Source organism: Zonotrichia leucophrys, chromosome 13 (assembly GCF_028769735.1).
Source record: "Zonotrichia leucophrys gambelii isolate GWCS_2022_RI chromosome 13, RI_Zleu_2.0, whole genome shotgun sequence".
Taxonomy (NCBI): domain Eukaryota; kingdom Metazoa; phylum Chordata; class Aves; order Passeriformes; family Passerellidae; genus Zonotrichia; species Zonotrichia leucophrys.
Genome location: NC_088183.1, coordinates 9,426,024 through 9,439,926, shown reverse-complemented (window position 1 = coordinate 9,439,926; position 13,903 = coordinate 9,426,024). Strand labels below are relative to the sequence as shown.

General features: G+C 50.9%; 1 protein-coding gene across 3 annotated transcripts in view; it reads left to right on the top strand.

The window, feature by feature from the left end:
* The window catches only part of JADE2 (jade family PHD finger 2), a 75,366-nt gene that overhangs the window by 27,285 nt on the left and 34,178 nt on the right, over nucleotides 1–13,903 (top strand). For all 3 annotated transcript variants that reach the window (XM_064724600.1, XM_064724599.1, XM_064724598.1), the window contains one exon: nucleotides 11,634–11,803. In XM_064724600.1, the coding sequence (XP_064580670.1) occupies nucleotides 11,634–11,803 (170 nt within the window). The remainder of the gene's footprint in view (nucleotides 1–11,633; nucleotides 11,804–13,903) is intronic.

Genomic DNA, 13,903 nt, shown 5'->3' with positions numbered 1-13,903 from the left:
AAATAATCCCAGTGATGTAACATCAGTGAGTTTGGTCTCCAGCTCTGCCACTGGCAAAGCGAGGTTTCCAGTCAGATCTGCTCAGGCGTCCCTTGTCCCTGCAGGCAGAGGGGAGGGATGGTCTGGGCACAGGGTGGTCTGTCCTGTCAGGGCTTTAGGGACCTGGTTTGGGGTGGGATGAATCACACCAGGGCAGCAGAGGGACTGGGCCATGCACAGGGTGGCACTGATGCTGCACAGGGGGCACTGGGGCTGCACAAGGGGGCACTGGTGCTGCACAAGGTGGCACAGGGTGGCACTGGTGCTGCACAGGGTGACACTGGTGCTGCAGAGGTTGACACTGGTGCTGCACAGGGGGCACTGGCACTGCAGAAAGGGAATTGGTGCTGCAGAGAGGGGCACTGGTGCTGCATAAGGTGGCATTGGTGCCACAGAAGGTGGCATTGGTGCTGCACAGGGTGGCACTGGTGCTGCAGGAGGTTGTTGGCTCGTGCCCAGCGCCTGTGAGTGCTTTGCAAAGGAGTGAGTGTGATTTACTCTGCCTGTTACTTGTCATCATTTCAGGTTTACTCTCTGCTTGACAAGTTCTTGTGTGGGCTTTCAGCAAGTCCTCACCTTTATTAGTTTGCTATGGGAAATGTGCTAATCCAGCCTGTTCTTACCTCATTCTGAGCCACTTGGACTTTTATTTTGAATGTTTGCTAATCTTCCCAGTGGATGCCTGTGGTTTATACTGGATCAAGCACACAGAAAGTCAAGTGTACTTCAGGAGCAAATGTATAGAACGAGTGAGCTGGATTTCCTGCTGCTCTGTAACAAGGTTTGCAGCTCTTGGGACCCACTCTGGTTTGGTAGAGCCTTGGGAGCCTCCACATCTCACTGCATTGCCTCTGCTCTCCATCCAGAACCGTGGATTTATTGTGAAGCCAGGCAAAGCCCAGCAGCTCTGACTGCTGGGCTTGCAACCACAGCCCTAATGAAATCACCTCCCAGTGATTTGGGGCACCTTGGGTCCCCTCTGAACAATGCAAGCAGCTATTGCATTTAAGTGCTCTCCAGAGTGATGGGAGGAAAGGGACAGCCCAGCTGCTCCATTCTGGTGCTGCTGTGGGTAATCCTGTAGAATTTAGGTGGGGTGTTGCTGGAAAGTGAGCTGCACTGTGTTACCAGACCTTGGGGAGGTGGAGGAGAGCTGTAGGTGGTTTCTCTCAGTGCACTTGAAGAAGATCTGGAAAATCTGATCTAGTTGAAGGTGTCCTTGCTCATGGCATGGGGTTTGGATTAGGGGACCTTTAAAAGTTTCTGCCAGTTCAAACCAGTCTGGGGTTTCATGAGGTGCACCCAGAGCTGCAGGGGATGGTGGAAGAGGCAGATGGATCCCTCCCTGTTCTCTGGGATGGGCTCTGAGCTGCTTGGAGTGTCAGAGCTGTTCTCATGTGCTTCAGGGTTCAGTGTCAGTTCAGTGATCCAGAACACATTAAGAGAGTCTGGGTGCTGCCTTTTCAAATTCCTCAAAGCTTTGCTTTCACTGGGCTGGGTTTCTCCAAGGAGACCCATGTGCAGACACTGTGCTGCTGGATGGGAGTTGTTGTCATCTTGTGCTCATGTCTGTGTTTTGAGCTCTGCCACACTTAGTTCTGTGAGTAACAGTGTCAGGGGGGTTTGTGCAGTTCTTGGTCTGCTGTGGCTCCTGCTCAGACCCTGGCAGGTGCAGAGCTGCCACCATTGCTGATGTCTTCTGTTTCTGGTCTCCATTAGTAGGTGGATACAAAGGCAAGTGGAGCTGTTTGCATTACTGAAGTAATTATGGAAACATTATCTGGCTGGGATAATTAATTCCAGATGCTTTAATGTTAGTAGCTTGGCTTAAGTTACATAAAGAAGCAACTTTTTTTTTTTGTCTTTTTATATCCAGAAAACACACACTCAAGTGTCCCTGGCTTCTCTAGTAGCAATTCCAAGACATATATTGCTGAAATGGGAATGAGCAGGATGCTGGCAGCCTGCAGGCTGGGTCTGGAGGAGGTTGCTGTGTGACCCACATGGGTCCCTGAAGGGCCATGGGGGGGTCAGGGATGCTCTGGGAGAAGGGGAGAGCAGCACCTGTGGGTGCTGGGGCTGCTCTGCCCTGCTTGCCTGCAGGGAGCTGTGTGAGCATCCCCTGCAGCTGCCCTGGCACTGGAGGCTGCTGTGTTCTGCTGGGTGTCAGGGCCAGGGGAGCAGCACAGGCTGTGTCACCTCCCAGCAGCTGGGCACAGTCCCCCTGCTGCCTTCAACGCTGTTAGAGCTGAATGGCAGAGAGAGAAAAGGGGAAAGGAATATGGAGAAGATCTTTGCACAGCATCAGAAATTATGTGTGCATTTTGCTCTCGGCCCAGACATTGCTTTTGTCTGGTCTGCCAGAAAAACATCTGTGTTTTGTTGTTGCAATCAGCCCACCAGCAAAGCACTGCCCAGCCATTGCTGTGTCCCTGCAGCCCTGGTTTTCCTCTCTCAGAAGGTGTGGAGATGAACCCTCTGGTGCTCTCCTCTGCCTTGGGAAAGCAGACACTGCTCTGCACCTGAATCCTTCTGTACCAGGTCCCCACTGCCATCTACATCAAAATGATTCTCTGGGCACTGAATCAGAGTTGCAACTTAAATAATTCATTTGTTGAGCTAAATCTCGGTGAGATTTAGGCTGGAATATAAATGTGAGAAAGACAGGGACATCAACACTGGTCTTCCTCTAGTCTGCTGGGTATCAGGCTTTTTATGTGGTGATAAACAGCTCAGAAATGGAATTGGAAAAAGCTGTCTGGGTTTCACAAGATGGCTGTTTAGTGCCTCCTGTTCACTTGTTTTCCTCTTTTTATCACATCAAAGAAGAGTGAATCACTTTCTCCTTAGAGGATTATGTTATTCCAGGGGCCTGGAAGGACCCACCGTGGTTACAGGCTGTTACAGAAGGAGATTTCAGATGGGGAGGGAGCAACTAAGCATTTTACTTACTGCACCTGTTAATTGTAATTGGGAGCTTCAGCTGCATTTCTGTAAAACTTCCAGATCCTGCCTATGTAAATCCTAAACTGCCAGCAGCTCGGGAGGGGCCACCTTACCCCATCCTTAACGTTCTGCATGGAAATGGGAATGGGATTGTCACAGGGGGATTTCCAAGCCCACAGAGAGAGCCCTTGAATGGTCCTGGGAAGGAATTTGGCTGTGCCCTGCAGAGCTGTGCTGTGCTGCTCAGGGATCAGATGCTCCCCATGGCTAGGGATGCTTTAATAATGAAAATTTCTGATGTTCACTGGGCAGCGCCGAGTGACAGAATTCAGCTGGGGAAGAGCAGCGGCAGCTGAAGGGGACATCCTGTCCTGGGCTGGGGATAGCAGGGTCCCTGGGACATGCTGGGGTCCTTGGGATGTGCTGGGGTCCTTGGGACGTGCTGGGGTCCCTGGGACATGCTGGGGTCCCTGATACATCCCGTGGTCCCCAAGGCATCCAGCAGGAGGGCTGGGAGTGCAGCCTGCCCAGCCAGCCAGCATTGCTGCACAGCACCCAGCATTACGGCACCCTGTCCTGGGCTGGTCCCTGCCTGGCTGGGGACTGCAGGGTCCCTGGGACATGCTGAGGTCCCTGAGGCATCCCGGGGTCCCCAAGGCATCCAGCAGGAGGGCTGGGAGCACAGCCTGCCCAGCCAACCAGCATTGCTGCACAGCACCCGGCATTACGTCACTTGGAGCTGCACTCACTGGCTGCTGGCACCAGGGCAGGAGCTGCTGCGAGCAGCATTAACCCCTTCTGAGCATCCTCTGTGCCACTCAGGCAGCACAAAGGGACCTTACCGGAGCTGAGCATCAGGCACTGGTGTCTGTGCAGTCAGGGGGTGCATTTTGGGCACGGCTGCTCCTGTTCCTGGATGCTCCTGGGATTCAGCTGCTTTGTTCTCTCAGCACAGCAGCAGAAGGCAAATGGAGCTTCATGGCTGGACTGTGTGTGGCACTGCCTGTGTGGGTTTTGGGACAGGCACTTAAAGGAAGGTTTGGGTTATAGCAAAGGGCAGTGCCAGCCCAGCCACCCCCTGTGCCCATCAGGGCAGGGGGGACAGACTGCTCATGGCACTGAGCTGTGTGCCAGAGCAGGGATGTGCACAGGAGGGGCTGATGTTAAGTTCCCTCCATCAGCCTTTTTTGCCAGGAATGTGCTTGTTGCAGCCCCTGCCATGAAGACAGCCTACAAATGGTGCAGAATGGGTGGCAGATGGGGCCATCCAGGTTTCCCTTCATCCATCAGCCACCACAGGTTTCCCTTCCCAGACCAGAGGTTCCCATTCCCATGGCTGCTCTGTTGATGTATGTATGCATGATGAATTTGCATGGATTTTCGGAGGCTGTTGCCAAATCTTGAGGGGGTTTTGGCTCCAGCAGCCAATAAGGAAATACTGCAAATAGTTTATTTTCTTCACAAAGTGGTCCCAGCGGTGCCATCTCATTCTTCTCTTTGGGTTCTTGTTTGTTTTAAAATAAGAGGGTTTGGTGACAGTGCCCTGTTGAGATGCACTGTGTCCCCTCTCTCCCTCCCTCTCCAGGACCAGCTGCCTCCAGCATCCCTTCTCCATCCACAGGAGGATGTGTTGGCAGGCTCTGGGTACCTGTGGTCCCTCTGCAGCGTCCTGGGCTCTGGTGTCAGGTTCCTCATGCCAGGGGTGCCAGCAGGGTGCTCTGAACTCTCTGTGCTGGTGACCAGGGAGCTCCAGATGTTCCCTGGGGTGTCTGCAGCCAAGGAGGGAAGGGTGAAGTGCACAGGTACCTGTTAGCACCAAGGCCTGGGTGAGCCTAAAGACACTTCTGGGCTCATCCAGCTGCTCAGGCCAGCTTGCTTGCAGGTCTGAACCTCAGGCCAGTTAATTGAAAACCTAAATATATATTATCTATATATCTAAATATATATTCTCTTCTTGGCCTTCCCTCTTGTCTTTGAGCCCAGTTTTGGGAGTATAGTTTTTGGCTCATGGTTTTATAGCCTTTACTAGAAGCCATAAAAATACAAGAAGTAGGAGTAACATGGTCAGTAAATCTGGGAGTGGGAATGCTGAGGATCACAAACCGTTGTGTGTGGGTTGTGGCTCATTATTGTGACCATCCACCACTATCTCCAGCCCTATCCTTCACCCTTATACCCCCAGGCACTTTTTCTAACTTAAATGCTTAAATTCTGCTCTGCTGTTGAGAGGCAACAGCATGTATAAAATCTGTTAGCTTAAGTTCAGAAGAAAGTAGGGCATCCAGTCCAAATGGCCTGCTAGATACTATTTTTAATAAACAGAAAGTGAAAATCATCCCTTTAAATTGCCCTTTTAAAGCTGTTGTGTGCCACAGGAGAATTCCCCACAAGCAGAGCTGGTGGTAGGAGCAGTATCAGCACTGAGGGCTGCTGGCAGAGCTGTCTTTGCACTGACTTTCTTAGGCTGACTTATTTATGGACATTGGACAAGACTAATTTAGGCTGGAGTGGAGGTAAAGAAAAGATTACTGACTAATGTCTTTGTTGTAATAAAATTAAGTATTTTTACATGAGAAACACTATGCAGGATTAATTATTTCTGATATATTAAAGGGAGCATATAGAAAAAAAAAGCCTTCTCCCTTCAGCCAAGTGAAGCATTCAGTTTACAGAGATGATTAACCATGGGAATTTGCTGAGTATATTTTATTACAGTGTAATCTTCTCCAGGGATAGATGTGATCCTCAAGAGTGTTGGGGTCCACTTACTCCTTTTCCTCAAGTGCCCTTGAGACCCACTTTCAGACTAATGGCCCCAGGTTTGTTGTGATTTTCAGGCTGATCCCAATTTTCAGCCCTTCATTTAAAGGAGCCTTTGATGGATACAGGATTTTAAGAAAATGCTGTGTCTCTGGATAAATAAAGGAGTGTAAAGCTCCTCCTGTGTAGCTGAGCTTCTGTGAATGGTCTGGCTCTTGGTGGGGGCTTTGCTCTGTGATTCTTTGCCTTGATGGTGAATTTGGGTGGGTTGGTGGCTCCTGTGCAGACTCCTCATCACCCAGCCTGGGTATTTCTTTGTACATCAAGCAGCAATTTGGAAACATGGTTTCCCAATGGATTCAGAGTTGTCCCTGCACAGAAGGGGAGCCCTGATGACATCCCCAGCTCCTGGAGCCCAGCAGGAGATGGACAGACACTGCTGAGGGCAGCCTCTGTGCTTTGTTCCCTTTTTATTGCCAGGTCTCCACTGCAGTGCTTGCACAGTACAAAGCTTAACACTTTTTGGGCTCCAGTTTCTTGAAGCTGCTGGAGGTGAGGAAGGTGCCCAGCTTGGTCTGTTCTCTGTATTGCTGTGAGGCAGGACATGGTCTTTCACAAAGGATTGCTCTTAAACTGTAGGATCTCTTCCTCCCAAAGCTCCTCCTGGCCTAAGGCACTGTCACTGCACTCATCTTTACATCTCAGCACCAGGAAGAACTTTGCAGGTGTGGCAGCACATGTCAGGAAGGAGTGGGTTGCTTTTTAGGAATGTGATTTTATCCACCAGAGCAGATGCAGGAATCAGTGGCAGGCTGTGCATCTCTGGGGCATTGGGATGCCCCATGTGAGCCTCAGCATCTGGCAGCCTCCAGCTCCCCTCAGGGTGGGAGCAGTGCTCATGGGAGCAGGCACAGGCTCTCCTGGGGTTTGCTGAATTGTTTGCAAGCCATAAAACCCTTGTGTGTTTAACTGAGCGCTGCAGATGAGTCAGGGAGTTGGTCTGGACCAGGCTTCTAGCAGGTCTTCATAGGGTTATACAAGTTTTTCACTGTATAAAAAATAATTTAGCAGCTGTTTCAGTTTCTTCATTTCTGACCTCTGTTTGCTGGTATTTGAAATGGTGAGAAAATGGCATGAACATGTCCCAGCATCCCCAAGCCTGAATTAACTCCAGGGGATCCCAGTCCTTGCTGCTAGACCAGCATGGGGTTATGGGGAGGAAACTTCAAAAGTAAGTGTAGTGATCCTCTTAGGAAGATACTTTTCATATTAATGCTTATTCCTTGTAAGAAAGTGCTGAGTGCTGGAGCACCTGATCATCCCTCCCTGATCCCTGTGCTCCCAGATGGGGAGAGGCACCTGCCATCCCTGCACTGGCATGTTTCAAACCTTTAACAGAGTGCTGGTCAGCTTGTTAGATGTTGGTATCTTCATTACCTTGATCTTCATCATCAGTGACACGGTGAGAGGCAAAATGTCACTCTACAAGTGCCAGTTCCCATTAAACCAAAGCAAACTGCATTTAATTACAGTGTCAGAAAGAGCTGGACATTGAGCACTGGTGGAGCTGCTACCTTCAGTGAGCCCCTGAGCTCTCTGCATCACCAAGGACTGTGCACAGCCAGGACCTGAGAGTCTGAAATTAATCCAGGTTTGGGAGTCTAAACATAAATCCAAGTTTGAGACTCTAAACATGAATCCAGGTCTGAGAGTCTAAATGAATCCAGGTTTGGGGCAGTTGGGAGGGGGGTACATGACTCGAGGTGACTGTCACTTGTCTCCTGTCCCTGAGCATCAGGTTCAGCAAAATTTCTCCATGAGATTCCTGCAGAAAGGAGGTGGAGCTGTGTGCCCAGGTGGGAGGGGATGTGCCCAGGCTCAGGCAGGTCCCACACCCTGCTCTTGGTGGGCAGTGCTGTATGCACTGTGTGAGGTAACCCCAAGGGGCTGCTCCATGTAGGGGGATAGAATTTAAGAAAATAGTGTAGAAAGTAATCTCACCCCTAAAGAGTTGCAGCTGGGCCAATTATGAAAGATTAGGAATAGGCCTGACTTTAACAGGCCACAGCTGTAAGCAGTGAGAAGCAGAGTGGTATAAAAGAGTGGGATGGCTGGGTGAGAAGGGAGCTGCAGTCAGTTGGGTGCTTTGTGAAGAAAAAAGAGTCAGTGCTCTTAGAGATGCCCACGAGAAACACAAAGCAGGTATGAAACTTTTGTGAGAAGGAGCCAACAGCATGGAACCCCTGCAATGAGATGACAACAGCTCCAGCCACGTCAGCATCCTCATCACACTGAGTGCATTTCAGTGCTCTCCATGCAGTGAACGACCTGTTCAGGATACTCCTTTGATATACACACAGAGCATTAATCTTTGCAGGTTCATGCCAGGGTAAAAATAGCAGCGCTTTGCTCCTGCCATCCCGAGCATCCGCGGCTGGCTCGGTGTCAGAGCATCACCTGTTGCAGGGGCTTTGGGGTGAGCAGCTTGTGTAACTTGGCTTAGTGAGGGCTTAGGGCCCTGACCTCGTGCTGCTCAGGCAGCTCTCCCAAACAGAAGCATTCATTGCAGGTGGAGGAGTGGTTTTTTCTCTCCTGTAACACAAGGCTGTGCCCAGCCTGGCTGCCACACCCAGGTTCTGTCTCTGTGAGGGATGACCCGGACTTGAGCTCATGAAAAGGAGAGGTTCAGTCTGATGTGAACCAATTGCACATTGCACCAGCAGCTCCTGCTTTATTTTTTTGTGAAAAGCATCTTCCAGTGGCTAAATGGGCTACAAGAAGGGTTGGACAGCAACTTTTTTAGATGGGTATGTAGTGACTGGACAGAGGGGAATAGCTTTGACCTGACAGAGGGCAGATTTAGATTAGGTATTAGGAAGAAATTCTTTCTTGTGAGGATGATGAGGCCCTGGCACAGGCTGCCCAGAGAAGCTGTGGCTGCCCCATCCCTGGAAGTGTTCAAGGCCAGGATAGATGGGGCTTGGAGCAGCCTGGTCTGGTGGAAGGTGTCCCTGCCCATGTCAGGGAGGGCTGGAACTGGATGATCTTTCAGGTTCCCTCCAAACCCATCTATTGTGTGATTCTCTGATTTTAGGGGTTTGGGAGCTCCTTAGATGCCAATCCTGAAGCTGTGGCTGGAGCATCCCTCTAATGTCTGCATTAGTGTCATGGTTTGAGCCTGGCACAGAGCCAGTGCCCCCCATGAAAATGCCCTCACCCTGGTGTCTGCTGTGAGATGTGACCAGAATAAGCAAAACAGGCTTTAGCTTGAACATAAAGAACACTTTATTACCTAAACTACAGGAAAATAGGGAAAGACTATAAGGAAAAGAAAAAAAAAAAAAAGAATTGAAAACCTTACAAAAACCACTTTCCCCCCCCTTCCCACTACCTGACTTTCCCAATCTGATACATTCTCCCAAATCATCAACTGCCCAGCCTTGGCCCCACACTTTAGTATACTCAAACTGCAGTTCATGAAGAGGAAAGGAGTCCTTCTTGTTCCATAGGCTTCCCCTGGAAACACACTGAAACCTCGTGTGCTTCCCTGTCACTTCGGCACCGCCCGGAAAAAGTCCTTTTGCCGCTTGTGACATCTTCCTTCCATGCCCAGTGCTCTCACCACTGACGCATGGACCAGAGCTGCTTTTAGGGTTGTCTTTCAAGGATGCCTTGTCTCACTCCAAAAAGGCACAGTCTCTGCTTTTGGGACATCTGTCCCCCCCATATTTTTCCAACCCCCTGGGGCCGGGGGGTCCTCACGAAGAACCCTCCTGGTTTTGAGCCACTGCTTCCCCCTAAGTGCAGTCTCTGTGTCACAGGAACAACTGAGTCCATGGCCACAAGAAAAGTCCAGCCAAAAGGCCACTCCAAATCATCTCTCCCCATTCAATCATCTCCACGTTCTTCGGGCCAGGTCCTTGTCTCATCTCATCTCTCATCTCCCTTCTTATTCAGCTTCGAGGAGGATTAGCATTTTTTGCAAGGCCCCAATCATGAAAGAAAGGGGTTAAAACTTTCAGTCTCTGTCTGTCCCGGAACGATGATACTCCCACACGTGCTGCTGCTGCGGCCAGCCGGGCTGCACCCTTCCCCCCCCTTCCTCCTCCTGGGCTGGCTGCTATCACATTCCGTCTCGCCGACTCTCCCTCTCTCTCCCTCCTGGGGGGGGAATGGCTGCCCGATGTCTCTTGGGGCTCCTCCACCCTTCCATCCTTGAGGGCCTTCTCACCCCCATCTCTGTCCAGGCCCCGGGCCTACCGCATGGCTGCCCCTCCCCCGCCCAGCAGCAGAGACTGGACAGGGGAGGGTGATCTGACCTCTTCGCTGCGACGTCTCAAGAGAGCCTCCCAAGGCCAAAGCCCTGCTTTTAACCCCTGTGTATTCTCGGAGGTGTGTCCAAACTTCACTGGCTACACCAGGTGTCAGTATGAAACTCAGAACATCCATTGGTTTGACCACAGCATCCCAGAATTCCCACTCCTTCCTGGTCAAACCACCACAATTAGAGAAGTCATTGAATCCCCAAATCCTATCCTGGATTAAAGTGAGATTGTTCTAAAATGTGGGGACTGAGAGCTGTCCTTCCATGTGGCTCTTTTTGGTTCTTTAATTTGGAGATGTACTCAGGACATTGGGTCACATGTTTATTTTCAATTTACTGTGGGGCAAGTAAAGCAAAAGAGATAATACGAACCCATTTCTTGATGTTTTTCTCTCTGAGCCATAATGCTTCTCCTGCTGGTGGCTCTGGAAGTGCCTCCAGTGTTTGTGACCACAGAGAACAGCAATTAAACTGCATGTCTGGCTCTGTAGGAACTCCAGGTTCATTTTCCTGCCACAGATTTCCTTCCCAACCTTGGCAAGGCAGGCAGGGTCTCATTCCCAAGGACAGCTGGGCTCAGGTGTCTCTCCCTGGCACATACAGACCTTGGAGCACCTGGTACCACAGCTCATCTGCTTCTGTGGTGGACACCATGGTTCTGCCCCAGACACATCCCAGAGCACAAGGCACTCCATGCTCTGACATTAGCTTGCATAGCAGGACAGAAGGCAGATAAAAGTATTGCAGGGACCAGCAGCCTTCCCAGCTGGCCCTGGTGCAAGAGCAGGGCTGGGTCCTCCAGCTCTGCATGGGCAGAAGCTGTGCTGCAGTGAGGTGTGTTTGGTTGCTGTTTCTTTGCAGCATCTTCCTGGCTTGCTGTCTGTGCCAGGAGGTGGATTTCAGGGGAGGAAATGTGAGCTGTGCAAATCCTGCAGCAAGCTCCAGCTCCCAGCCTCTCTGAGATGTGTCAGCTGGCACCACAGGCTGCTTCTCATTTCCAGCCTGTCCTCTGCCTGCATGTCATGAGGCGTGACACTGCTGACATGTGCATGGCAAGTCTCCTGCATATTGCTGCAGAGCTGCCAGGGAAAGGCAGAATTGCTGACAGCCAGAGCCTGGTTCCTTTCTGTGCAGGGAGTTTGTAGCACATGAGGCAGCTCCTCTCCCCATCCCTGTGGTTGTGGTTAGAGAGCACTCAGAACAAATCTCACAGACCACCATGGGATGTTCCCCAGTGCCAAAGAGCTGCCCAGTGGATGTGGGCACACTGGAGGTGTCCATGGAGCAGTTAATGCCTGGGGGCTTGCTGTCAGTACTTGGAGCATCATCTCCATTGCACCTCATTTTTCTCATGTAAAGAGTAATTTCTGGGGGTGAATGGGAACACTCTTGCTGTAGTTGCTCTCCTGAGGCTGTCTGTCAGTGCTTGGATTGACTTTAGGTGCAGTGGCTTTGTTTTCCTTCACAGAGTCAGGTGCCCAGTGTGCTCTCACCCTCCATGGCAAGAAACAGGACATTTTTCTGAGCTGTAGCTCTTTCTGAACCTCCCTTTCTTTTCTTCCAGGATCATCCCCCAGCTGGAGAGCTCACTCTCACAGGTTTCACCCAGCAGCCTGCCTGGCTCTGAGATCTCAGAGGCTACAAGGACTTACCTGCAGGGCATGAGCCGCTATGACCTGGACGAGCTCGATGCCTGCTGGTTGGAGCTTGTTAACATGGAGCTCAAGGAGATGGGTGAGTATTGCTGCCTTTGTTTTCTTTCTGCTCTGGCTGTCCCACAGTGGCCATTTTTGAGTAAGCATGTGGAACTAAAAGCCTTGAAGAAGAAATGTCAGAAACTCTGGTCCTACTTGTTTCCTGTTCCAGGCATTCTCTAGATATCACAGCATAACATTGCCTGCATCACTGCTGTTATATCACTGCACATTCTTCAAATCCTTTAGTGGATTTTGGTCAAGTGCAGCTACCTGAGCTTGGAATTTGACCACTGGCACTAGCTTAGCATGGTCTGCTGGGCAGATTTGTTGGCACAGACCCCTGGGTGTGTGTAGTCCTGCCAGACTGTGGAGGGATTTTCCAGTCCTTGTTAGGGAAGGGTTGCTGTGGTGTGGCTGCTGCCCTGCAGGTAAGAGCAATACCTCAGTAAAGCATTCACCTTGTGGGGTCAGTGAGGGCTCAAGTGTGCCTGCATGAAGGGTTAGTCCTGGTGGCAAAGGCCTTTCAGGAGTGGGGAAAAGGATTTTACAGGTGCTTGAGCACCTGGGATAGTGCCCTGAGGAGCAGGAGGGTTCTCCCAGGCAGCTGGTTGAGGGCTGCAGCAGGATTCAGGATGAGGTCAGGAAGATGCAGTTCAATGAGCTTGCATGGAGCACAAACAAGCTCAGAAGTTGGCCATGACAGTGACTGATGTTGGTTTTGAAAGATCTGTCCTTCTGGTGTACTCATGGTTTACAATGAAATTTTGTTACCATGACCTTGAGAAAGTTTTAGAAGCTGCTTTCACAGTTTGTGTGAATATCTGGTATAGATATCCTGTATATTGGATTTCCCATAATCTCAACATTGTGGAGCCTGTAGCATCACAGAGAAGTCACAACTCAGTTCTGCCCTCATTAGCTGCTCCTGTATCAGCAGCCCCAGCTCTGTTGTTAGCACACACAGGTTCTGAGGCACTGGAGCTACACTGAAGTCCTTGTGCAGAGCAGGGGGTGCTGCTGGATGAAGCCAAGTGCCTCAGTCCTGCTCAGGACTTGCAGAGGATCCACCCTTCCTAACCATGCACGGCTGCTGCACCAAGAAACCACCTTCAGCCACACTGGGCATCGTCCTGACCTCACTGTGCCTTCACTGTACCCCCTGCTACATTTCCCTCACCATCTCCACCAGAATGTCTCTGGGCTCCAGAGAAGCATTGTCTCTATTTCAACTTCCTCTTGTGTGTATTTCATAAGACTCTAGAAATGAAGTGGGCAGAGATTTGGCTTCTCCAGCTCAGTTGGATTAAATTTGCCTTGCTTTATTATTTCTTCAGAGTATTCTGTTTCAAATGCAGTTTCCAGCTGTGGAGCTCCTGGGGTGATGGAAGGTGGAGGTAATTGGAAGGTCCCTGCCCCAGGCCAGACAGGAGCTGGCTGTCCCCATGTCACCTTTGGGCTGGCATGTGCCAAACCCACGAGTGCTGGGGTAGAGGGGCAGCTTCTCCAGCAGCTCTGCCTTGGGAGTGAGTTGAGTTTAGGAGGGGAGGTTTAGGCTGAGCTTCATCCCAGCCATAGCCCTGCTCCTTGTGGAGCATCCCAGGTGCTGACCCCCAGCCATTTTGAGCAAGCTGCATTTTTTCCCTCCATCTCATCGTTTATCAGCCAGTCACCTTTTCCAAGGAGTGTGCTTAGGAGATGTTTGTCCAGGGTGGATGAAACCACAGAATCTGAGGAAGCCCTTGAACCTTCCTGCCATCACCAGCTCTAGATGGTGATAGGACTGAGGTGATCCCAGCAGTGGTGGTGCAGAGAGCATCACTGCCCATTCCTGCTTCTCCAGCCCATTCCTGTCACTGAGTGAGCTCTGTCATTACTGGCTGAGCCTTAAATATGCTGGGGAGAGAGGAGCTTTGAAAACCAGTGTTTGGCAAGTGAAATCCACTGCAGATTCAGCTTCAGCCCAATGGATTCTGGTATCTTTCCCCCTTCCCCAGTCCTCCCAAATTCTCTACTTGTGGTACATTTTTTCCAGTGACTTGGAAGAGATGTGGCTTTGATAATGCCCCATCCCTGCTGCTGTGGGGAGCTGGGGGTTTGGCAGGTGGGAAGCAGGATGGGAGCTGGTGCTCCTGGCTGC